At 39.3% G+C, this 20,271-nt stretch overlaps 1 protein-coding gene across 1 annotated transcript in view; it reads left to right on the top strand.

The window, feature by feature from the left end:
• Positions 1-20,271, top strand: part of SCUBE1 (signal peptide, CUB domain, EGF-like 1) — a gene marked incomplete at its 5' end in the record, with an annotated part of 100,565 nt that overhangs the window by 14,194 nt on the left and 66,100 nt on the right. The window contains one exon of the mRNA XM_009696873.1: positions 16,182-16,298. Within this exon, the coding sequence (XP_009695175.1) occupies positions 16,182-16,298 (117 nt within the window). The remainder of the gene's footprint in view (positions 1-16,181; positions 16,299-20,271) is intronic.

The raw sequence follows: 20,271 nt of genomic DNA, 5'->3' as shown, positions 1-20,271 counted from the left end.
AAAGTAGATGACTTTATGTAATTTTAGTAGTCTGATGAAAGATGCTTTCAGTTGCAAGCCCTGAGATGATAATTTCTAGTCCCCTGTCATTTGCTGCATGCTATTAAAATGACTATGATCTGTATAACCCTTAATATCAGCCAAGGCTAAGAATAAGCTTGCATGAGATTACATTAGAACAGGACTACTGTCAGACATGACTGTCTATGCCACTCATTTTGCTACAGCAAGACTGGCCACCTCTGTAGCTCAGACTGGCTCTTACAGGGGCCTGTGTCCTAGTCATGGTGTGGTCCTGTGACTTGTGGCTACATCTTAAATAAAGTAGATAAATATGCTTCCTTCATTCCTGTTAGATGCATTTTTATCTAGATCTTGTGGGGCAGACAAGAAACTGGTCTTCTCTGATGATCTGCAAGAAACCTTCCTTTAGATCCATCCAATGATTCCTAGGAATTTTCATCCGACTTTTTTCATAATGTTTGGAAAGATCCCAAGGGCTTCCAGCTGTCCTTTATCTCCCCTGTTTGGATGCAGAGTAAAGAGCCCTCTCGTTAAAGAGATGGCACCGAATGACTTTTCTCTGATTGGCAAGTGTTGTACCATATTGCTGGTCATACGGCTCATCTACATTTTCTTCACTTCCCCCTAGGCCATTGCCATTATAGGGTGGAAAGGAGTGCAGCCTTAATTGTACTCCAGGTGGGCTTCTGGTGGGGTTCTGCTATCTGCTGTAGTTCTGTGGTGGGTGCTATAAACTGGACGTTGAGCCATGTATGTTCTGTAGATTAGGAAGGAAAGTGCACAAAACCCCAGAGCCTTACCATTAGTTGTAAGGTACGTTTACATCCACCTTGTTGCAGAACACCTTACACTTACTATAAATCATAGAGTAGAGCATAACCAGTGTCCTGAGGTCTTCTTAAACATCTGTTTTAGTTGAGTACTGCCTTCAGCTTTTAAAATTATGTTCAAATCTCTGTTTTGTATGGTACGACACATTTTTTTCTGAAATATTTTCAGTGTATTTCTTAGGAGCAGTCACAGAGACCTCCCCACTTTCCTTTACCTTCTTTTCCTCGAGAACCTATTTGCCAGGACTGTTTTCCCTGTCATAGCATCATAGCATGAGACTGCCCTACCTGATTAGAGGAGTGTGCTAATGCATTCCACATATATTTCGGTCTAAATCCAGCATCAGTTTGAAACACAGTCATGCCCTGCCTACCTGGATGAAAGCCATTCTAGTGTGGGCACACAGCTTTAGAAGTACCAAATTTCCACTCAATCCTACTAATACACATATCCTCAAAATATTTTGTCTTGTGTCACATCTTCAGCAATGGAAGTTGCTTTTATTCATGTATCCAGTTGCCAAATGTCTTTTTGCTATTGCAGCCCTGGATAGAATTTTTAAGTCCAGCAGCCCCACAGTCTACAAGTGTAAAGATGAGTCATCCAGTAGTCTAGTGCTTTATCGTTATATATACTGTAAATTATCCAGCCTCACTGGCTTAGCATTACTCTCTTCTTGGGCGCTGTCTTTCACTTGGAAAGGCTACGGGGTTTTTATAGAGCAATTGTCTGTTGATATCCTGAAGCTTTCTTTTATATAGAACTTGATACTGTGGGCACAAAAATAGATTTTATAGCATCAGTTATGCCATTGGGCTGCCTCATTACAAATAAGTAAAGTGTCTACAAAGATGTGACAGGCAGCTGAAAACTTCCTCTTTGAGGAACCAGGACTGCAGAACTGTCTGGTCTTAAGAAGTTTTCATCTCCTAATCAAAGATAATGCTTTGCTTTTTGGCTACTCTTTACATCAACTCTTAGAACCAAGAAATTTTATGATACATATTTTATATGTCTTTAAAAATGCAGTCACTTGCTACATTGTCATCATCGCAGGCCTTACTAGGCTGCATGGATCTTTAAGGTGCTTCAGCCACACAACCGTGGCATTATATCCAAACCATGATGTTCTATCCAGGGCATTTCTTAGATCTTATCCCCTGATCAGCACTTTTTGAAGAGGTGGGCCTGACCCATTTCTCACCATGTTTCATTTCCTTCCCTGTACTCTTTAGTAGTCAAATGGATCAGGTTCATTTGGGCTTGAACCCAAGTGACTTCAGAACAACTGCAAAGGCTACGTTTCTCTCCCTTACCTTCAATCCACCTTTTCCATTCTTTCCAGAGATCACTGTTGTAAGAAGTCACTTTAGCAATAAATTTTTTTTTCTCTGGCCCTAGAAGATGTAAGCTTGGTTCCTCCTTGTCTCAAGAAGAGAGTTTTACAAAGTTCTTTTCAGTATAGCAAAGAGCAACAGGACATTGAGCCTATCTTGCAGTTAAGGAAGTGTGGTAATTTCCCTTGCATGTTTAAGGCCAGGGTAATGGTGCAAATGGCAGTAATACCACCACTACAAGTGTCTTCAGAAACCCAAACTCTACACTGAAATTCACTCCTTTACAAGATATGTTCAACTTAGTGTGTTTCAGGATGGCTTAAGGTTTTTCCATTGGACACTGACTTCTTGGGTCATCAATAAGGCTATTTGCTGCCCAACTCAGATACAGGAATGTAATTCTCTTCCCTTCCCTTGAAGCTGGCTCCCAAGATCCCTACAAATTATTTTACTGTCAACTGAAGTGCTTGTATAAACTGTGAAGTGCATTGGAACTGTCCTGGACTTTGTTACTGCAAAAGTTTACCTCTACCTAGATTGTTTCTGTATTGTAGGAAGCACTTCAAGTCATTTGGAAGATCACGCCAACAAGGACCAGCTTTGCCAGGCTGTGATATGTTACATGAGTACCTATATTACCTTCCATCCCTGATTTCCTAAGAGTGGCTTACAGACAGGGCTTTGGTCTGTCTATATTCATGGCACATAACCAGCAATTAAGGTCATATTTTCACTAGTTCTGTATTTTCCCTTATTGTAGCAAGAATCATTTGACTTCTGCAGATGGCTCCTCTTCCATTTTCAGTAACCTTCCAACCATTTATAATGAGTACCCAGCTCCCTGCCTGGAGAGCCGAGCGTGCAGTCCACTAAGACCATTTCCTCTCTGCAGCAATCATTAGAGATGTGAGCTGTGGAAATTGCAATTTGGGCCTTTCTCCCATGGATTAGCTTATGACAGAGGACTCACTGCATGTTATATGAGACAGAATCGTCTCTTTATTTGCCTTAACTTGGGTTTGCTTTGGAAAGTGACTTCCACAGTCAGTTCAACTCCAAGGATCTCCAACATTGCAGCAGATAGCCAGAGCAGTTCAGACTAGTAGATCACAAGTGCAGGTCCTGCTTTGGCCACTTTCTTGGCACGCCAGTGCTGGTCAGCTCTTTCATCCAATCTTGTGTCTCCTGAAGATACCGTTGGCCAAGGTAACTGGGTTTATCCTGTCCTGGTCAAAGCTGGCTTGATTTCAGGAGATTTTTAGCCTGGTACCTACAATGTATTTTAATAAGCTGCTCATATCATATTAAAAAAAGACCCACAATTTGAGCTTATGGTCATGACTTACTGCATTTGCAGCAAGGGCAAACATTTTAGCATCTGTTACATCAAATAGAGAGATTTACAACTTCAGAGCTGATCCTTCTTACATTAGGTTTACCCATTTGAACCTAAAGTGGTATACAACTTTATATATCTTGAGTCATCTGAGCTTAATAATCAGCCATATGGTATTTTTTCCTAAACCATAATTATCAAAGGGTTAGGCTACCCTATTCACTCTGAACATCAAGCATGCTTTGACTTCTATTTGTCTGGGAGCAGATCCTTTAGGAGTACCCTTCACCTGATGACCTCAGGGGCAGGAAGGTACCTAGTTATAGCTATTTCCACCCCAGATTATCGCTACAGGTAACAGATTGTGTCAGGCCTGATGATTAATGAGCAGAGGAAGAACCATCAGCTGTGAGCTGAACGTACTCCCCAGAGTTCAAGGCAGAAAAGCCATCTGAAGCACCATCCTTGCTTCCACAGTTGCCCCTCCTAGAGGCTTCCAGGTATTCTGTAGCACAGCAGTCCTCTACGTTCCCTGTTTCTGATGAATCAAGAACCTCCTTCAGGTAGCTTACATAAAATAGGGACTACATTGGGCACACACCCAATGTGTGAACTTCATATTGATAATCATGGGAGGAGAAAGCAAGGTCACTTACTTGAGATGCATTGTCCCTATGCACATACATATGGTCAGCCACCCTTCTCCCTTTCTTTCTCCTAGTCCTCCTGGAAATTCTTGGGATTCCAAAGCTGAGCATAACTAATGGTATGGGACTGTGTAGTCTTAAGGCTAAAATATCTCAGGTCTTTACTTGCAAGGACCTATGCCCTGAATGAACATGGAGGTGAATAACAGATAAAAACCTTCTGATTTCTCTAGTATGTGGTCTTCTTTTTACTTCCGCCTCTTCCTATGACACATTGCAAATTTGAGGGTTATAGTCTTTTCTGAAGACCATAAGCTTGGTAGAACAGCAAGGGGGTATTATGGCTTACATTTTTTGAAATCATAGTTCTTGTGGACTTTCTAGTCCATTGTACCTACCTGACCCAAGCTGTTGCCTCCAGTCTGGTGTTTTGTTTGTTAGGAATTTCAGGACTTAATCTGTTTGAATCACTGTTTTCTTTTCAGCAGAGACATACTTGTCTTTCTTGATGACAAGAAAATAGAATCCACAAAGTTAACTAGAATTACTAGAGTCTGATAATTAAAGTGATTTTCTCCTGCCATTTGTAAAATGACATCATATCAATATGGAAACCTTCCTCAGTCATTCTTTCAGTCATCCAGATATCTCTCATCTGGTGGCTCACTGTGAATAACTTCTCTAAAGTCAAAGCTCTGTCTTGAATTACTGTATAAAACACACAATGATTGTGTAGCACATACAGAAATCCACCATTTTCTAGATTTCAGGACTCTGTGGTGGAGCCATATTTAGCTCTTTTGCAGCTCGGGAGGGAGCTGTAAAACTGTAGAGTTTACTGAAGGCATGCATTCTTTACCTAATATGATGAGAGTTTTCTGGAAAAAGCCTGTCTTTTTTCTTGAAACTACGTTTTGTGGGAAGACTGGTTTTCACAGTGCTTTTGCCTGGAATGATCTTCAGAAACAGGGAGACAGAATGTACACAGTAGTCTGGTTAGAACATTCATTTGAAATGTGAGGAAATTATACTGAAGACCCTTTCGTGGTGATTTGCCACCCACGTTCAAGGGAAATGTTGGGCTATAAAGTCAGACGAACTCATTGTTACCTCATGAAAGTGGTGTTCCCTTGGGGCCAGTATTGATAACCAATAGCCTGATAAGAGCTTGGGATTCTCCAGTTTCAATAAACGTAAAAGACTAGAAAATGAGACCTGGGTTTCTAACATGGTGTGTAATGCCCTAGCTACCAAGCCATTGGAATAAAGAGTCTTACGAGCTCTGATTTTCCATTTAAAAACTTCCAAAAGTCTTAGGTTGTTTTATTCCAATGTGAATTAAAAATGAATTCTGCAGACTTCATTTTTGGTTCTCTTTCAAAATGGAATGCGAGTTTCCAGATGATCCTACTCCCAGTTTTCTGTCTTGAAGAGCATGGAGATCGACAAGCTAGTGTTTGTTTTCAAGTGTTCTTCCAAAGCAATTAACTTCTATCATACTTACAGCCTGCCAAGGATCATTTTACACCAAGAGCACCTTTTCAGTATGTACTTCAGTTCTTAGCTTTGTTGTACTGCCTCCCAGAACTCTTTCAAATTACTTAAAATATGTCTTTATTTCTCTGAATGGCTTTTATCTGACTTAGAAATGCTTGCTGTCAGAAAGCCAAGTATGCTGCTCTGTATGCATCACCATCTTTTTGTGTTTTAATCGATAAAGCATTTAAAACATATTATTAACAGGCGTATTGCCAGGAGGATCTCTAACTCAGTTACTAACTGTGAAACCAAGACCTCACTTTAACTCTTTCTGTCAGTTCTACTTCACTATATGAAATCATAGAAAATAGAGGGAAGGAATCCCTGAGGTCATTCATGCATTCTCTCTCTCCCAAGGGCAGATCCTTTCATCTTGAGTTATCGTCACTTTTGTTCAATGAGTTTGTGAATGGTGTGCTATTTCCTGTAAAAATCCCTTTTCTTCATTTCTTTGCTGATGGTAAAGACTCTGACCTTATCCAGAATTCCTACCAATACCTTCCATTGTTTTGCTCTTCCATTTTAAATGAAAGGATTTGTCCAAGGTCAGGAGACAATGCTCCTTTGCAATGTTCAGAGTATTTCAGTTTTTCTTAAATGCAGATTCTCTATTTAGAAAAAGCACCACAATCACAACTAACAGTGGTATTTTTAAGGGACTGGACTGGACTCATCCAGCGCTTATAAAACACCTGATCCAATCTATCAAGTGGCGTTCCCTAAATATGTAGTGTTCCCTGAAGAGGAATCGAACTTTTCTGAAATGAGAGCTGTGGGATTCATGATTCAGTGCAAGATTCACCTAGTCGTTTCTTCACACATTCTGTATGTGGCAGTGCAGAATTCTCATCCTATTTTCATGCAAATAAAATTCTACCGATCATGAAATTGCAAGGAAATGAGGAGACAAGCATAACGGAGTGAAGAATTCCACATCCTGCAAGTTACCCTTTCTGTCTCACCTTTTTCATTCCCTGAATATGAAGCTCTTTCAGTCTCTCCTTCATCTGTTCACAGCTATTTGTTTCTTTCATTATACTCTTCTGAATGCTTTTTCTCTATCCTTTCAGCATCACAGAGCATAATTTGCATGAGAATAAAATAGTTCTCACTTAACTGAAAATTCAAATATTTTAGTTGTGTGTTTAGTCTCTCCTTGTGCTTGTTGTCTTTTGGGTCCCTCTTGTACCCTGATCTCATGCCATATACCGCATATACTGCCGCTTGCAGTAAAATTCTTTTTATGGATGGCAGCAGCAGTCTTATCATGTGTTCTCTGTCTCATTGCTTTATTACTCGTACTGCATTATTCCCTCTTACTTAAAGGCAAGCTCATCTGTATTATCAACAGAATATTAAAAAAAAAACTTTGCCTTTCTTGAGTTAAGTTTTAATCTCTCCCAATTTTCAGGCTTTCAGAATTTGAGTGGGATTTTGAGTGGGTTTTTTAGCCGATTAGATAGTCTTTGTTGTTAGGCATGGTCATGCAGTTCATCTGCATACAACAGCAGTGGTTAAAATTATTTCTGTAAGATTCTCCTATATTGCATAACTGTTAAGAGGAGGAGTGTACTATGCAAAACCCCAGTATACCTGGCATTCAGAAACGAGCTGTGTTTGGTGGAGATTGTGCTGGGATACCAACAAGAAAGAAGCAGCCAAGATGTCAGCACAGGCTACCTTTGAGCCAGACTGAGCAAAGAGCGTTTTCGGATGTGAGAGGAGATGAGATGAAAGTTATGGGCTGATTTGATTCCAGATACTTTGTATTAAACTGAATGAGTTCAACGTTCTTTAAGGTGAGGGAGCCAGTACCACTCAGCAGAGCAGGATCTGGCCCTCCCATAGAACTGCTGTAATACCTTCGCATCATCACTGGTTTGTAACTGTAACTTGATGGTAGCAGGCACAATGGAGTCCTGGTGTTGGTCCTTATAAGGGCTTCAAAATGCTACAGTGATGCAAAGAATCATTACAGATGATGGCAATTAATGGTTTAAGATTAGGCTTTCTTATAAGGGCTTCAAAATGCTACAGTGATGCGAAGAACCATTACAGATGATGGCAAATAATGGTTTAAGATCAGGCTTTCACAAAATAAAAACAATCATGACAATATACTTTTTCCCCTCTTAAAAGAATCACCCAATTCCTGGCAGTTTCCTTTGAAATCTTACTTAAAAAAAGAAATCCAGTGTAAATTTAAGATAGGACTCACAGATATGCTGTGTCCATTATCTAGAACTAATTCTGCAGTTTCATTTCTGCTGAGATGTACTGTAAAATCTGTTGGAAATCAGCACAGGACATAAAGCACTCTGCTGAGATGTACTGTAAAATCTGTTGGGAATCAGCGCAGGACATAAAGCAAATGAGGAGAGAATGGCAACTCTTGTAATAGCTATCCAGGTGATAACATTAACAGGGCATTTTTCAGCTTTTCAGTATTCATACTTACAGATTGCCAGATATTTGGCTTTCTTTCACAGATATCTTTAATCTTTCCTCACCTGTTTAAATATATAAATTTTCCTGTCTTGCACACATAGCCTGGAGAGTCAGTTTGTGTTTTGCTGTGAATTAAATACAGACGAATCAACTCATTTTTATGTGTTTAGGATAAGTAAACAGGTTATCTCTTCGTTCAGACACAGTAGCAGTTTACAACAGCTTTAGTTACGGCACATCTGCTGAGGAACAGAGATTGCTAGTACTTTAACCCTTTTTGCCACTCCAGTTGCCAGGCAATATTACTTCACAGGGACCACATTAGGAAAAAATGGTCTAAGGTAATCCATATACCTCATAGTTGCACTTGCTAAAACAGTGAGTGCTCTAAAGGTGCAATTCTGCCTGCAGCCTTTAGGCTTTCAGATACATCAAGATTGGCTTCTTCATGTGTCTGAACCCTGAATTTAAGACAGTTATTCTGAGTATAAGATACTGTGTTCAGATCTTGTGCAAAATTCAGACCAAGTGTCGAAGTAGATACAATTACACTCTTGAGTATTATTACTCATAACTTTGCTTGGGCTATGACCCACTTAATAAGACCTGATAGCTGCTCTAAATTCAGAGCTCCAGACTGCTCTATCATGAATTGCTCTTTGGCTGGCACAAAAGTTGGCTCAAAATAAGCTTCTCTAATGTGGTACAGATTTTGGGTTCAAAGCCCAACTACTCTATTTCTGCTGACCCCAGTGAGCTCTAGGCTACTGCAAATGAATTCCAAATAAAAGGCAGTTGAATTGCTAGTTTGCTTTAACTTGCCCTACAGTCAGTGTTATCGTTTGGCCAATCATAGGAATTAGGTAGGGAAAAGAAGCATTTTTCCCCTTTCATAGCTTCCTTTCAGCTGTACTTAACTGCTTACCATGTCAACATAAATGGTTTACAGAAATTTGGCAAACTTAGAACATTCTTTGTTTTGGAGGACTGCTATGTTTTCTTCTCCCTTTTGTCCTAAAGTCAGACATTGCCCAGATTTGTGTCTTCAGACAGCATTAAACACCTCAATGGCCTTTTAAATTTGAGAATCAGCACAAACCTGCCTCTCTGTGTTTCCAACAGCAATTACCTTTAAAGCAGTTACTAATTACTAATTAGTGTTAATTAGTGAGAGAAGAGGGCACACACTGCACATTTTGCAGTGTATGGATTTCACTGTCTTGGAAGTTTGATGTCATAAACCTACAGATGTGACCAAACCTGATCTTTTATTGCCTACTACCTTTGCTGCAAAAAATCCATCTTGTCTGCATACAGCCTTAAGACAGGAGGGTAGGCTAACCTTCCTGTCCGATTCAGAGGAGACGGCAAGCATTAGCTATACTGAATTTTTTAATTTCATTTCTTCCAAGAGCAACTTTTTCTGTGGAAGAAGGTGCCGTTAACTGTCCCTCTCCTGCTTTTCTTAAGAGATGGAGGATCAAGACAGCAGCTGCTGCAAGACTCCCTTGAATGCAGGTGGTGACTTAAGTGGCTTCCCTCTCCATTTTCACTTGAGGCTATATGTGTTTTCTTTTGTTTTCACTACAGCTGGCCACTTTTGATCTTCTTTTAAGGCTTCTTTGCATGTTTATACACACATTATGGAAAACGGCACTTTCATTTACAGTTGTTTTTTTTCCAGTCATTGTGTTATGATCAAGAATTGGAAAACAAATGGGGCTTTCTGGATCCTGACGACTGCAGACTGCCATGCTGGGTAGCAGAAAGGATCAGAGAATCACATCTCCAAAGAAAACACCTTGATCCTAGATGGCTTGCTTTTGCTTTCACGCCTTGTGGCTTAAAGGCTCTTCGTGATAGAGCTGCGTATTGATCAAACAAAGGGAAGTGACATTGATCGCTAGTGCAATATTTCTATACTTTTTATACATTCTGGGCATAACATGAAATTAAGATCATCCTCTTTCATGCAGAGGTCCACATAGCACTCCACTGTCTTCTGTCTTGCTCAGGGTACAGCAGCACAGGTCAACACAGTAGAAATACACTACATTGGTATCTCGGTGGCCTGCACAATGGTGCAGTGACTGCAAAAATGGCATTTGTGCTTTTAGACAGTAATAGTACAAGCCCAAGTTTTATTCTCTTCCTGAGGGCTCTTTGTGAGTGCCACCTGGCTTAGCTTTCTTGTGTGGTGGGCAGGATTACACCTTTACAGTGCGAAGAGGGTGCTTGCCTCTTTCTGAAATTAATTTCTTGCCTGCCACCCAAAGAAGCTTATTTTGGTTTAGGTCTTCTTAAAAAACATGATTGATCACTTTGTTACTTGTCCTTTTCATTCCTTATACCCATATATAGCATCTTCAGGTTTTTTTAATCTTTTTATCTTTTAAGAGAATAATTTGCAAATTTATGTTATCATCTTCAGCAAATTTTTGTTACACTAAACAGTATATCAAATGTTTTAGCAGGCTGACTGAGAGTGGAAAAGCAGACTTCTGCATATAGGTACAGGTGTATAGACACATTCCAGAGTTTACGGGATTAATCTTTTAAGTAGAACATAATTAGAGCCAATTCAAAATGACTGACCTTGGTTAAGACAAAATGGAGTCACCAACCTGTCTGTTATAATAATGCTTTTTCTTATTAATCCTGTCACATATTATGCTAATCTAAAGGAATTTAAGAGTCGATAGAAAAGATTAAATTCTCTTATCGCTGTAAAAGTTACATTTACAGAGGAATAAATATTATCAGGGCAAAAAGTAAATTAAGAGTGGGGAGTGTCAAGTCTTGCTTTTAATTTCAGTACTATTGGTAGTAATTTCTGTACTATTGGTAGCAATAAAAGCAATGCTATTTTATATTTATAAAGCATATGTGCTAATGAATTTCAAAAGATCTTATGAGTATAGGAAATACTGCATCTATTTTAAATGAGGAGACCAGTACATCACAAAATTTCTTGTGAGCTCCAGTGCAAGTAATTAGCCAAGAGTGACATAGCAGCTTATGGGAAGCTAGGGAAGAAATTTAGGTCTCTACTTCCACACTCTAACTTTCCAAACATGAGCATTTCCTATTGGAAATATCACAGAATCATAGAATATCTCAAGTTGGAAGGGACTCATGAGGATCATCAAGTCCAACTCCCTGCTCCTCGCAGGACTACCTAACACTAAGAGTGTTGTCCAGTTGCTCCTTGAACTCTGACAGGCTTGATGCTGTGACCACTTCCCTGGGGAGCCTGTTCCAGTGACCAGCCACCCTCTCAATGAAGAACCTTCTCCTGAAGTCCAGCCTGAACTTCCCCTGACATAGCTTCATTCCATTTCCTTGTGTCCCATCGCTGGTCACCAGAGAGAGGAGATCACCACCTCCCCCTCTGCTGCCTCCTGTGAGGAAGGTGTAGGCTCTGACAAGGTCACCCCTCAACCTTCTCTTCTCCAAGCTGAACAAGCCAAGTGACCTCAGCCACTCCTCATGCATCTTGCCCTCGAGGCCTTTCGCCATCTTGGTCGCCCTTCTCTGGACACGCTCTAACAGTCTGATGTCCTTCTTCTACTGAGGCACCCAAAGCTGCGCACAGCACTGGAAGCGGGGCCACATCAGTGCAGTGCAGAGCGGAACCATCTCCTCCCTCGACTAGCTAGCTACGCTGTCCTTGATGCACCCTGGGACATGGTTGGCCTTTTGTGCTGCCAGGGCACGCTGTTGACCCATATTCAACTTACCATTAACCCAAACCTCCAGATCTCTTTCCACAGGGCTGCTTTCCATCCTCTCACATGGCACATGCTCTTGTTAAATTTCATGCAGTTGGCGATTGCCCAGCTCTCTACTCTATCCAGGTCTCTCTGCAAGGCCTCTCTACTCTGGAGGGAGTCCACAGGAGGCTCTCCTGATTTGGTATCATTGGTGATAACTAAATGTATCAGACATAAATGTATCATATCGGCAATATGAATGTATCAGATTCCAAAGCGATTTTGAGCATGAATAGGATACTGAGTAGACATGAACTGTGCCCTTGAATTTGACATGCTGCTTGCTGTGTTCATGGTACTTCCTTTCTCCCTCTTCCTCTCCAGTATTCTCATCAGAAATAAAGTAACAGTGAAATTTAGATTCTTTAGTCTCTGTGGGATATGTGAATCAGTTTCATTGAACCATAGACTCAGGTAAGTTGGAAGGGACCTCTGGAGGTCATCTAATCCAACCTCCTGCTCCAAGAAAGGGCAATTATACCAGGTCGCACGGGGCCACGTCCAGTTGAGTTTTGAATATCTCCAAGGATATAGATTTTACAGCCTCCCTGGGAACCTCTTCCTGTGTTTGACCACTCTCATGGTCAAAAATTTTTACCACATATCAAGCTGGAATTTCCCATATTCTAACTTCTGCTTGTAGCTTCTTGTCCTTCCACTCTGCACCTCCAAGAAAAGTCTTGTTCCATCTTCTTTATACTGTCCCATTAGTGAGCTGTACACAGAAATAAGATCTCCTCTGAGCATTCTCTTGTTAAGGCTGAAGAGCTCTCAGCTTCTCAGCCTCATCATGTACTCCAGCCCCCTAAACATGATCTTGGTAGAGCTCCACTGAATTCACTCTAGTATGTCCATGTCTTTCTTGCACTGGAGTGCCCGGAACCGGACACAGCTTCATTCCATTTCCTCGTGTCCCATTGCTGGTCACCAGAGAGAGGAGATCACCACCTCCCTGTTTCTGTCTGAGTTTTCTGGTGGGAATTCAATAAGGATGTAGGTAGGACTGCAAACATCACTTTAAATTCACAGTAAAGTCTAATAGTTTCAAATTATGAGCTTTATCACCATTCAGAAGGAATCTAAATGTCAGTTAAATGACACTGCTTTATTTGTAGCTTCCAGTTCTTTTTCTGCTCCCTCATCAGAACAAAAAACATCAGAAATGTGCCAAAAAGTCTGAAACAAAAAACCAAAAGAGTAATAAATATGCTGAGGTTGCCTTTCACGGAGAAAAAAACAGTGGGATGTATCTGTAGGATCAGTATCGCCATGAAGATCTGATCCAAATTTTGAACATCCGTTCTTTCCCTTCCATATAAGTATAGCCTCTCCAATATGATAGCTTGGAAATAAGTAATTTACTTCTGCTTTTTATTTCAGACCTAAAACTTGTATTTGCATTTCAATATATACTTAAGTTTGATAGTAGTGAGGTAAAGAAGTAATTTCTAACAGAAACACAGGTGGTGACGTGCTTCAGTTTATGTTGTATGTAGACCTCAGCTATTCTATTTGATGTAGCTCATAGTACCTCTTTCCCACATTCTGCTATTCACATTCACTTTCTTTTATCAATGTTTTCTCATGACCTTGAGTTAAAGGAATTTCATCAATACATCTCTCTGAATATCCAAAATGTTAGAGATACTCTCAGATGTCCTCTTGCTCATTTGGATCTTCATTCTGTTAGAGTTTGTCATGTATTAAAGTCCAAGTCACCAGGAAAGTTGAAGGGTATTTATCCTTTTTGGTTTATTTTACTGAATCTCTGTGAAAATAAGAAAAGCTGGCTTGATTCCCTCTATTTATACATAGAAATAACTCTTGTTCACTGAATGACCCTTACCCTATAGATCCAGTCATCCATGCCATGGGAAAAAAAAATTGTTGTGTCTATTCATTTTCACTGGATGTCATCCAGAAAGCAGAAATATTGCTGCTTATGTTCATCTTGTGTTGACGAGCTGCAATAAAGGACTCTTCATATGCCAAAGTTAATCCACTAACGTAAGATTTACTGCTTTTTGCAGTGCCATGCCAAATGTACATCTTCAGCACTTTTTCCTGGTTTTTATCCTTAACTCTTCACTCCTGGAGAATCATCCTACCATTAAACTGTACCCAAGTAAAAAAGTTTTAAATGACCTAAAACTTTTTCCCTTCTCTGAAACGTAAAATCATTTGATATGTTGGCCTACAAAGACACGCACACACTTTCACATACAAATGGAAATGCCAGCATTGTCATTTACAGAAGAAGAATTCAGGCAGCAATGGCAGCCTCTAAGTCTATGAAATAGTCCTTCCCCAGAGAGTAAATGAAAATCAGAACTCTGTTACTTAAACAGTTAGGTTCAGGTCCTGCAGGTCATGCCTAAGGTGAACAAGAACTCCGCCTGAAAATAAGGAGTTGCAGATTGAGCCCCATTTTCAGAAAGCTGCTCCAGAAAACATGTTGATCCATTTGTTAGCTGTGCTTGCTGGCAGTTATTTGCAAATCCATTTGTATACTGATTGCTTTTTCTACATGAAGTTATTACATAGCACACATGGCATAAAAAATTTAAGATCTATCTAGTAGAGCATGTGTGAATGTATATGGACTGCAGAGTTCTGTCCCATGCTGTTAATGCATGTGTGCCCCAACCCCTTGCTTTCAGTTTGTTCCTAAGTGCCAGCAGCTTATTCCACAGCTGATGTAGAAGTCTGTGCCAGTGCAAAAGAAAAAAAAAAAAAACAACAGTTACACTTTTTTTCTCTTATTTTGACGCAGTGAAGTCCCTCCACAGGGCCAGTCAGAGTTCACCTTGAGGGCATTAGCAGAGGCTACTTTAAAATAAAAATCTTTTAGTACTACTCAATTGAAAGATAAAGCCTTTTCTGTTCTGTGTAAATAATTTTTGATCAATGTACTGTTCTAAGGCAATTCCTGATTAGCATATCCTATAGGTTATTGTCAGACCCTTTCCACAGGGTACAATTGTGACACAGGCTGTGAATATTCAGCAATAGGAGTCTGTAAATCTGAGTAAGTAATGACAAAGCCCCTTTAGGGAAAGCCAGAATGAGGTGAGCTGGGTAGAATAATGGCAGTCTTGGGGGGCAGGGGGGTATTTTAATTTAATCAAAGCCAGAGCAACTGAAAAAGATACTATTAAAAGGACTTGCTCTCTGAAGTAAATACTTTTCAGATAAATGCACAGTTCAAACTGACGTGCTAAATTGGCATCCTTACATCCACTCTATTCTCTGGATCAAAGGAAAGTTAATCATTTCACTTGCCTTTTATCTATTTTATGGATGTGTGTATGGGTATGTCTGGGTATGTGTGTGTACGGTGTGCGCATGTGCACACACGAGTAACAGAAAATAATGGCAATGAAGGAGGGGTTTTTTGCTTTTTCTGTAATGAAATCGAAGATTTTTTTTAACATAGTTGTACCTAATAGTCATTGCCCACTGTTGTAAAAGCTGAGAAGTATTGCAGCTTTGTCTTGCCTGTGTTTGCCCAGCCACCCTTCTACATACTACAAGCACTGGGAAATTTCAATGACACAGCTTGGAATGGGTTCAGTGACCTCAATTATGCCCTCCCACCCACTCCAAACTCCTTTCAATTTGCAAAAAGCTTTAAGTGGACAAAACCCAGATGCCTTTTGCTTGTAGTTCTGTAAGAACAGATTGGGCATGTAGATTCTTGTCAAAGTGATATATGTAGTTCATTTTCCATTAACTCTTTCTTAACTAAGGATTTTAAATTCTCAGTTCCAAGTCTAGCACTCTGCTTTGCTTTCTACTGCTTTTTAAAGTTCATTATGCCTACAACATCATTTAAAAAAAAAGAACCTTAAAAAGCCTCGGCTAGACATTGACTGATATGAAACAGACTGAATGTTTGGTTCTGCTTTTAAAGGCAATCACTTTTTTCTTTTTAAACTTGTTTCATGTGTAATAACCCATCCTATTGTCTAAGACAGTTCAAAAGCACTAACTAAATGTAATAAATAAAAACACCGATTTGGGGGGAGAAAGAAATCATGACTGGTAGAAATGATTTATGAGTCAAAGCCAGTATATGGGCCCTGATGACCTCGAGAGCTTGCTTCGGTTGGCTTGCTTAAACTTAGATTGCTTTCATAATGTTGTAATATTGCCCCAAAGAGTCGGTGCCTCTCCCCTCCCCCAGAGCATTTCATTACACTCCCTTTCTCCCTCTCTCTCTCTCTCTTTCTCTTTCATTCTGCAGAAACATGTGCTGTCAATAATGGAGGCTGTGATCGGACTTGCAAGGATACCGCGACAGGGGTACGATGCAGTTGCCCAGTTGGATTTACCCTGCAGCCTGATGGGAAAACGTGCAAAGGTCAGCTTCTGTTTGCTTTGCAATGCATCATTTGCCTTCAGCGGTTCCAGTACAAGATGTAAATATTCAGTTATTTAATCAATACTTTTAAGTTAAGGCAATACTGCCATAGTGATTGCAATTGAGTTCATTAGCTTTCTCCTTGCCCAATTTTTCTGTATTTACCTATTTCAATCATTTTTCTCTCTATTTATTAGAGGGTTTTATCACTGCAAACAAATGAGATACAGAGGTCAAACTGTTTCAAACTGACCAGAGATTTAGAGGAACAACTCTGGGCTACAAAAAGCCTTCAGTTTCAAAGGAGAGTCTCATACCCTTGTAAAACTTCAGTCATCTAATGGTGTCTGAATTTGTCTATTCAAAAAGCAAGTTAAAATTCTCAACCAGTACTTTGTTACCTGCAGATAATCAGCTGGTTGTTACTGAGTGAAGTCAAGCAAAAGATGCAGAGGTATTGCTGAAAAAAACCCAGAGAATTGTCCATTTCTGCCCCTTCAAAACATACGTAGCCAGCCACAAAGGAAAACCAAAGCAACGTTTCCTAGTGCACAGGTCTAAAGCATACAGCTGGTGCTCAGATTTTACTGTTCCAAGGGCAGCACAAGAACCTTGGCATTTTGTCCTTCACGAGTGTGTTAAAACTGAGGTCAGGGGAAGAGAGAACAGCAAAGAGGAGCTGGTATGACTGTCAATGTTGGTTCTCAGTTAAGGAGACGGGGACAGTTCTCAAGTATCCCTGCAGAATCACACTTAATGGCACTACGGACATGAGTAGATTTGGATACATGTTAGTAGGACCAGGCCCTCCACCGACCATTTTCCCATCTTCCTGTGTATTTCCTTTGAATTCCATTGCAGGAGACTTGGTGATGGACATCCAGGAGGACATTGCATATATTGTTGTCACAGAGAATACTTTTTTTATCACTCAGTGACTTAGCATAAGTTGACTTAACTTGCTAAGAAACTATTGGGACTTTTTTCTTTCAAAGTAACCAGAAATGTCAGAATATCTTCAGTCTGGGGCTTGATGTTACTTAAAATAGTAAAACCCACAAAAATAAACAGAAAATGCGTGGTTTCCTCTTGCTCCAGGCTGAAAAATCCCAGTGCTTGGGCATGATCCTGTTAGTATTTATAGAAATAACAGTCCATTTGCCTGTTTATTTGAAAATAAAACATTTAAACTGCCATTGCACACAATGTTAATAGTTAAGGGTGAGCACACATCAAAAATCAATCGTTTTAGTTCAAGCCACATAAAAATAAATCTTCATTTTTACAGGCAGACTAGCTAAGCCATAGCAGAGCAATAACAGTGATTCCACCGAGTGCTTAAAAAGGAGGCATTTTAATACTATTTTAATACTGTAACATACACGTAGACTTGATCATAATGTTTATTATTGAAACTGCATCATGAAAAAAAAATTTCTAAATTTAGAAGTTTGGCCATAGAACTAATACGAAACAATATTTATGTAATAATCATCTATAATTAGTGCTACAGACAAAATTAAATATTCAACTGATCCTCAAACCAAATACCCTAGCTCTAAGGTCTTTCGCATTTTTTTTCTTTTCCCTTTTTTTATGAGAAGAAAATAGAAGCAACAGAATCTGTATTCTTTTGATGCCACATATTCTTTCTTACTTTCTTAAAATAAGCAGCAACCGGAATTAACTCACATGGTTTAACAAACCAACCAGTTCATTTCTTTTTAACCTTTATTGACATTTTAGGAAACACTCTTCATCATAAAATGATAAAGTATATGTTTTGCATTTAATTTAACTGTATTTAATAATATTTATCTAAAGTATTGCACTGTGAGATTTCTGGGCTAGATTCTGCTTCCCTGAAGCTAAAGTAACTTCCCATTTAAATCTGTGCATAAAGGATCCTCCACTTAAACTGACCAGTGAAGCTTCTTCCGTAGCTTTCGCAGGCAGCCCTTAGTCAAGACTGCTCTCTAAGATTTACATCTTCTGAGTGCAAAAGTCAGCGTTTTGGTGGAGTGACATTGATGCCTTTTCGGCTCCTTTTGCTTGTAGGTAAAGCCTGGAAAAGGCTGGGGTGGGGAAGTTCAATATGCACTTATTCCTTCCTCTGACTTCTATAGGAAACAAAAGAAAAGAGTGATCAGCTCAAATTTTCTCCTTTGTTTTTTTTTCCCTCTTTACTTTCCTTGATTTGACTGGCCTACAATTTCTCATATATACAGTTCATTGTTCCCTCTAGCTGTAACTTTACATCTGTGTGGTAAGAGCAACAGATGATCTATTGGATGCCCTTTAAAGCATCTTCAGGGATCATGCAACTGTCACATCCTGTCTTTCTTGGGCAGAGTTTTCAAGTCCATCAAGTGTCACAGCATCTCCAAGTGAGGTTTTTCATAGAAGCAGCATTTTAAGAGAGGTTATAATTCTAAACTTGGGAGAAAGATACACCGTTATCTGTTAAAAGAAAGTAGAGAGAGAGGGCATGTAAGAAAAGCTGAGAGAAATTGGAGAGATAATTACTATATTAACCAAAAAATGCAATTGTGGGTTCCGCAAAATGATTAATATGTTTAGATTGAATTTAGCAAATAATGTTGACCAAAAAGAATGTTTTTATTGGAAAGTCTATGATTCTTCAGTCCATTTTGGCATCTTCCTCTCTAAGACATTTTACATAGTGCAGCTACTATTTGAAATTATGTAGTTGCTTAGATTCAAGAGGCTTAAATAAGACTCAAAGCAACATCTGAACTTTTGGGTAGTCTGAAGTTGACATTGTGTAATTTATTAATCTGTAATTCTAGCTCACTTGTAGGTGATTTCCTCAATAGTGTGCTTTAACCATACTGGTATTTTACGGAAATCTATTGCCACTTTTCTTCCTTACTTTTTACAAGGGAATCAAGTAAATTAAAGAACATTTTTATTTTTAAATTAATGAAATAAATAAAAATATTATTTTTTCTAAATAACAAAAATTACTAGATGGTTCTGTTCAAAAATCAGGACTAGTCTGGTTTAGGCATTGTATAGACATATAATGGGAAAAAGAGTTTACTGTCCAAAATGTTCACAGGTTTTTGTTTAGTGTTTGGAATTTCATCAACTGTTTAGTATAGAAAAAAGGCAAGTATACATACAAAAGGAAAGGCAATTTTTAAGAAAGAGTATATGCAAACATGCTTTATTTGCCAAAAGATGGCAAATAAACCCCATTAAATGTAACTATTTGTTCTACATTTTGTTTGCAATATCATAGTTCTTATTCTGTAGTTCTGTCATAAAAGCTGAGATGGATTCAAATCACAGAGTACAGAACTGAGTCACGGCTGAAACTCTGGGATTTCTCCTGGCCCTTTCCCAATGTATCAGAGAATGGAGGGTGCAGGAAAGCATTTTCCAAGTAATACAAGGGAGCTACCTTCAGCAGTTTTGCATGTCGACCTCTTTCACAGAGGTTCAGTGGGAAATGAGAGTTCATTGGGTTTCAAAGAATCAAGCTTCTTTTGTTAATGCAGAGTGCAGTCTGATTTATATAAAATGTCAATAAAATAGGGAAAAAAATGTCATGGAGAAAGTTTTAACATGGAATATGTATAGGTAGCTGTTTGGCCAGTAGGAAGACTACTGTAGTGGAAGATTGTTTTGGTTTCTGGAAGCTGAAAAAATCTTTCTCTCTGATTCTTTCTCCCTTACATGTATTACTTACCTGATCTCGTAGTGCAATAAGGGCAAAAGTGCTGTCTGTGGTCTAGTTAGAGAGATCTTCAGACGTATTAAAGGTGCCTGGGGTAAAAATTCATTTACGTTTTGCTGTTCTTTAAAAGTCAGTCTCAAACTCAAGTCTTCCCTCAGCTGGGATTCCACACAATGGAGAATGCTCCTTTTTTCCCTTCAGCTTTCCTATCAGCTTGGCTCTTAATAAGCCAAACCATGGAGGCTTTTGTCAGCTAAGAGAAAAGACATA

Source organism: Cariama cristata, unplaced genomic scaffold (genome assembly GCF_000690535.1).
Source record: "Cariama cristata isolate BGI_N322 unplaced genomic scaffold, ASM69053v1 scaffold8023, whole genome shotgun sequence".
Lineage (NCBI taxonomy): Eukaryota > Metazoa > Chordata > Aves > Cariamiformes > Cariamidae > Cariama > Cariama cristata.
Note: the sequence above shows the minus strand (reverse complement) of the source record. Positions and strands in the feature narration are given on the sequence as shown.